This window comes from Sorex fumeus, unplaced genomic scaffold, assembly GCF_029834395.1.
Source record: "Sorex fumeus unplaced genomic scaffold, SorFum_2.1 ptg000131l, whole genome shotgun sequence".
Lineage (NCBI taxonomy): Eukaryota > Metazoa > Chordata > Mammalia > Eulipotyphla > Soricidae > Sorex > Sorex fumeus.
The window spans coordinates 75,528-81,527 of record NW_026606188.1 but is presented as its reverse complement, the minus strand read 5'-3'; the positions used below and the strand labels follow the sequence as shown (position 1 = coordinate 81,527).

The window sequence follows — 6,000 nt, the reverse complement described above, 5'->3', positions numbered from 1 at the left end:
TCCCCACTGATGGCTCAAAGGGCACAACACAAAAAAGCATACCATTTTAAATGAAAATATTTATTGCTATTCATTTGGGCGTTGAAAATGAAAAATGCTCGCAGTGAGACAGGGGAGGAGGCGGAGGGAATGTGGTGTCCAGGGATGAGAGCAGGTGGAGATTTCCTTCCAGGCTCCATATTAAGACTGGAAGAACATCCTCGAGGAGCTGCATGTGGATTGACCCTGTAGATTTCCGACCAGATTTAGCCCTCAAACTTGCAGACGTAGGGCAGTACATTTCTACAGTCAAAATTTTGCCATATTTCGTACCCTAAAGAAACAAGAAGAAGAGAAATGAGTGGAATGCTTAAAGCTGTGAACCTGAGAGAGAGTCATCACAGACAGGGGCATAGTGCCTCCCTTGTTCTGTGTATCATGATCCTGCTCCAAGGAAAAGAGGCTCAGTAGAAAGAGATCTGAGAGAGGCCCGGAAAGGGCAAATGAGTCAGGAGTTGGAATTTACCCTTCTCCAAAAGGTCAGGCTTAGAAACTAGTTTTGGGGATATGTCAGAAATGGAACAGATATAAACATATAAACTTGTTTGTTCTTACCTGTGTAGTGAAGAACGGCTCCACAGTACCCGGAATTGGAAGGGACTCCGTTCTCCCAGGCCTGATAGTTCAGCAGATCACCATTACTCCACTCCCATCCACCTGCATTGGGTTGAGTCTGTGAAGACAGGACAGACGGACAGATGATTCTCAGACGCACCTGGGATGCTCTGGCAGCATGTGCACTGGAATCCCTGAGTGACAGCCAGCATCAGAGAATCTGTTTGGCTCTTGGTGGAGATGACCTAGAGAGGAACTTTAAAAATTCTCCCTAAAGCCTTGATCTAGTGGGTAAGATCAAAGTCACCAATACCATTGAGAGTAGCAAGGATTGCTCAGCACAACGTGCTGCAATACAAGCCACGCACCTCTGGGCCTCAAAGGTCCTGTAGATTCTCTAGTGAACAGTGTAGCCACGCTTCATTCATCAACAACTCAGCACATATTAGGAACCATCACTGGCCACAGCACATAACTGACCTAGGAAGCCTTCAGTACACACTGTTTGAAAAGGGGGATTGATATCAGCTAGAGATGAGGCCATGCCACACAACACACAACTTCAGATGGTCTCAGGGCGTCGTTCTCCAGAAGAGCAACTGAATACTCTGGATTTCAGGATGGCCTGATCTAATTATTGGGCAGACTAAGAGAATCGGATGACTCAGGATGGCAAATGGAGCTGTAAAGTTACCCGAGAACAGGAGCCGTAATCTCACCTCTGTGTTGTCCTGGAGTCCAATCCAGACAAGAGAGGGTGCTGTCCCACTGTTCTTGATGAGGGAGCTCACGAAGTAGCCCTCAGACTTAGTGGACACAGACACGAGGTGTCCATTGCGATGTTTCTGGGTTTCTGACTATGAGAGGAAGAACGAGATTGGGAGAAGCATGCATTACACTAGGATTTAAGAAGTGGAGGAAGATAAGCAACAGCGGGTGTACTGTAAATTATGCGTGTCATTCTACCTAGAATGTCCCACTAAAATGGAAGCTCCCGTGAACTCCACTGTCTAAGGCCCCCTCGCCCCTGCACACAGGAATAAACATTGCAGTTTCAAGTACAGCTACTCACTTGAGCCTCCATCCAGGATTTTGCTGTCTTAAAAAAAGCATAACACTGGTTGCCATAGGCCTTGGAGCCTTTGGGGCACCTGACTCTTGGAGACAGCTCTTCATTCTTCAGGTCTTCCCCTGACATAGGAAAATGTAAAGGAGTGATGGAGTGGAAAAGAAGAAGGGGTATTTTTTTGGAAAGGGCAACACGGAGATATGCATGAGGACAGTACTTGGAATAGAGAACCATGACCATCCCTCAGCCTTTCCAACACATTCAGAACGCTTTCAAGTGTCAACAGAAACATACAATGAGGAATCATCTATTTCACTATTTCACTTGGACTTTATGAAATGCACAAACTGTGCTCTCGGATCTGTGTATCGCACGACACAGGGGCTGGATGTGGGAGCGCTTACCTTTCACATGGGCTTGGAGCACCAGGCAGGAGAGCACCAGCCAAGGAACAGTGGCCATGGGAGGCAGCATCTTGTCTCACTGGAGGAGGCTGTCAGAGGCAGGGATGAAAGTTGGATGGGTCAGGCAGAAGGCAAGCAGTGAAGCCACTGCTCTATCTCCCTGTTGTATTTGTCTAATTCCCAGATGATCGTTATCTCCCATTATGGTGACAGAACAGATTTGATATTCTGAATATTCTAACCAAGACGCCAATCAGGGTTATCAAGGCTGAGTCTGACAGTGCTTGTGTCCTCTAAGGAGTGGGAAGTTTTCCCCTCCTCCCTCTAGCGTCTTCCATCAGTTCCCACTTACCTTTCTTGCAGGGATTTTTGATAGCCCATAGGTCAGGAGGGACCAGCCTTTTAAAAGATGTTCGGGGGCGGGACACAGCAGTGAAGAATGCAAAGTTACAACCTTGAGGCCGTGCAGGGAAAGACTAGGCAGGGATTCCTGGAGGTTCTTGAGATATGGTGGGAATTGCCACAGGTGTGCCTCTTTCAGATAGCAGAGAAATGTCTTCTCAGGACTCCAAGCACCTATATTTAATCTTTTCACTATGACTAAATGGAAGAGAGTTTTAGCACTATTTTCCTTGTGAGTCTTTTGTTCTTCTCTCCTTTTGTATAACAGTTTCACAGTGTCATATTATGTATGTTTAGAAAATTTTTCTTTCTAAAAATTTTGTTCAGAAAATTTTGTGTCAGTCAGAGAAAAACTCCGTTCATTTATAAGCAATCTACCAGGAATTTTATCACTAAGACAAATATATACAGATATGATTTTATTATAAGTATATTTATAATTTCATATATTATATAAGTGGAAAAGTGAAGAAAAAGGATGATACATTTCTCAACTCAAACACAGGTTTAATTAGTAATAGATTTTAATCAGTCCATATAACCTTATAGAAAATTTTTCAATGAAATGATTTCAAAGACACATGAGTCTGTGATTCTATAGGTGTTTTTAAGTTCAAATATAGTGAAGTAAAAAGAAAATTTGAAAAAGAAAGCAAGTGATAATGTGTAGATATGTTGCTCTAATATTACGTGTAACCTTAAGGAGATTGATATATGGAAGTATATATCAACACCAGCAAAGCCAGATCTTAGGGAACTACAGTTCACTTTCCTCCTAACTACCTTCGTGTCGCTACTTTTACCATTTGTTTGTAATTTAGTTTTCTCTGGGGAAATTTCTCTGGATGATTATTTCATTTAACAATTTTGTTTTCTGTTAGGGCACGGATCGTGATCTCCCTTTAACGACAAAGAGACTCCAGAGACTGCAAACAGCAAGCAAGGTTTATTGTAAGACTGGCTAGCCAGGGTCAAGCCGCCTACACAGACACGCAGGTCAGTTAGGTGAGGCAAGACCCCGAACCTCTTCAAAGGGGATCTTATATAGGCCTTCATTGGCCGTTACAGCAAAGCCCGCGCATTTCATAGCCAATAGATTTGTAACAACATATGCTTTCTTAACCAATCCATGTAGAAGTACATCACTCCTTAGCCTATAGATTCAAAGATCAGCATTTACGTACATAGGCATTGTGACTAGTGGGCATCAGGTAACTTGGACATTTGGTTATCACCTTGCTTCCTCAGATTCTCAGCCCTGCATTCCGGAGGTGGATAAGGGAATAGTTCTTAAGGGAGGTAACAGATAAGGAGGGCAGGAAAGGGAGAGTTACTAATTTATAGAGTTTTAACTCTGGAATCTCCCTCAGGGTCCCTAGGGACCTAACATTTTCAAAATGGGCTAGAGTGATAGCACAGTGGGTAGGGCATTTGCCTTGTACGCAGCCGACCAGGTCGACCCGGGTCGATTCCTCTGCCCCTCTCGGAGAGCCCGGCAAGCTACCAAGAGTATCTCGCCCACACGGCAAAGCCTGGCAAGCTACCCACGATGTATTTGATATGCCAAACACAGTAACAAGTCTCACAGTGGCGACATTCCTGGGCCCGCTCGAGCAAATCGATGAACAACGGGAGGACAGTGACTGTGAGTCTCCCAAATGTGTCTGCTCCAGATCATTGGTTTTGGGAATTGTGATATTCCGGAGGACTGGAGCGATAGCACTGCAGTAGGGCGTTTGCCTTGCACGCAGTCCGCCCGGCCGGGCCAGGTTCGAATCCTCTGCCCCTCTCGGAGAGCCCAGCAAGCTAGCGAGAGTATCTCACCCACACGGCAAAAGCCTGGCAAGCTCCCCATGATGTATTCAATATGCCAAACACAGTAACAACAAGTCTCAAATTGGAGACGTTACTGGGCCCGCTTGAGCAAATGGATGAATAACGGGAGGACAGTGCTAAAGTGCAGAGATTCCAACTGATCCAACGGAGTTCCAGGGACAATATGGCGAAACTCGACAACAGGATAGCACTTCTAATAGCGGGTCCAAGGATGAGGGGACACCCTGGCCCATAAGTGCTAGGTGTGACTAGAATTATTCTGCAGAGACACAGACGTTAAAAGTAACACACAGTGGTCTTTCAGGGGACGGTGTGTTAACAGGGGTGAATGCATGAAAAGTCCTCTCTTTGGTCAACATACTATCATTCCCTTTCAGATTGCATGTGCGCACATGTGCGTGTGTGTGTGTGTGTGTGTGTGTGTATGCCTATGTGTGCATGTGTGTGTGTGTATGTGTGCTGTTTTGAGGGCTACACCAGTGGTACGTGTCTTTTATAGTATTGTTTTGTGCAGGTATTGTCTGATCAAATATCATTTTATTTTAGAATTCATATCATTGTGTGATATAATTAAAGGACTATTTATTAAAAACATGACAAAATTAGAGCACCTACAACACGAACAATTTGCCAATGACACTCTAACACTGTTCTTCTGTCAAATTCACTCTCCCTGTCCTGATATCTAGAAATTTCTCCTCTTCTTAAGGTACCAAAGGAAAAAAGTGATGAAATCTGATTTCATATCTTGTAGGCTATGAGCAAAAATTGATATGTGGGGAAAGTTACAGATGGCAGTAGTCCAGAGGAGGTGTTAATCTGGTACCTGAAAGAGGCTACACCTGTGGCAATTCCCAGCCACTTAGAGGAAGACTCCTCCCCATTTCAGAAATTTACTAGAAACCCTGCCCTGCCTTTCCCTTCTGCCCTGCCTTTGCAAGGTCAGAACTTGGTGTCATTCATTGCAGTGCCCCTCCCTCAGAACATCTTTTAAAAGTCTGGTCGTTCTTGATCTGACACACCACCAAACCTCCCCGGCAAGTAAGGTAAGTGGGATTTGATACGGGATGCTCTACAAGACAGGGCTTAGTCTTGGATTCCAGAGGAAGGGTGAGACACATTCCTGCTCCTGAGAGGACAAAAACGCTGTCAGGCTCAGCAGTGATAAATCGCAGAGGCCTCCTGGGTAGAGTATTCAGAATATCAAGCCTGTTCTGTCACCTTATTAGGAGATACCATTCACCTGGAAATGAGACAAAACAGGGAGATGGAGCAGTGGCCCCTCTGCTTGCCTTCTCCCTGAACCAGTTTTCATCCCTGCCTCTGACAGCCTTCTCCCGTGAGACAAGATGCTGCCTCCCATGACCACTGTTGCTTGGCTGGTGCTCTCCTGCCTGGTGCTCCAAGCCCAGGTAAAAGGTAAGCCTTCCCACATCCAGCCCCTGTGTCTTGGGACACGCAGATCCGAGAGCACAGTTTGGGCATTTCATAAAATCCAAGTGAAATAGTGGAATAGATGATTTCTCATCGAATGTCTCTGGTGACACTTGAAGCATTCTGAATGTGTTGGAAAGCTGAGGGATGGTCATGGTTCACTGTTCCAAGTACCGCCCTCATGAAGTACTTGATGCCTTTTTAAACAAAATTGCACATTCTTCTTTTTACTTTGTCATATCTTTACTTTTCCTATCTCAG

At 45.0% G+C, this 6,000-nt stretch overlaps 2 protein-coding genes across 2 annotated transcripts in view; one reads left to right on the top strand and one right to left on the bottom strand.

Moving 5' to 3' along the window:
* Positions 1-245: 245 nt before the first annotated feature.
* LOC130046066 (regenerating islet-derived protein 3-gamma-like) lies at positions 246-2,137 on the bottom strand. The gene is made up of 4 exons (XM_056138985.1): positions 2,068-2,137; positions 1,667-1,785; positions 595-712; positions 246-313 (listed from the first exon to the last, which is right to left on the bottom strand). Exons 1-4 carry the CDS (start codon positions 2,135-2,137, stop codon positions 246-248), a joined length of 375 nt encoding a protein of 124 aa, XP_055994960.1.
* Positions 2,138-5,633: 3,496 nt separating this feature from the next.
* Positions 5,634-6,000, top strand: part of LOC130046065 (regenerating islet-derived protein 3-gamma-like) — a 36,770-nt gene continuing 36,403 nt past the window's right edge. Inside the window, exon 1 of the mRNA XM_056138984.1 lies at positions 5,634-5,724. Coding sequence (XP_055994959.1) covers positions 5,655-5,724 — 70 coding nt within the window. The 5' untranslated portion in view covers positions 5,634-5,654. The remainder of the gene's footprint in view (positions 5,725-6,000) is intronic.

Excerpts from the sequence above, each read along its gene's own strand:
- LOC130046066 (XM_056138985.1), bottom strand. The coding sequence starts at position 2,137 with ATGCTGCCTCCCATGGCCACTGTTCCTTGGCTGGTGCTCTCCTGCCTG. Across the intron at positions 713-1,666 it reads AATCCTGGATGGAGGCTCAA|ACTCAACCCAATGCAGGTGG; the intron begins GTGAGTAGCTGT and ends CTGTCTTCACAG. Across the intron at positions 314-594 it reads AGCCGTTCTTCACTACACAG|GGTACGAAATATGGCAAAAT; the intron begins GTAAGAACAAAC and ends TTGTTTCTTTAG.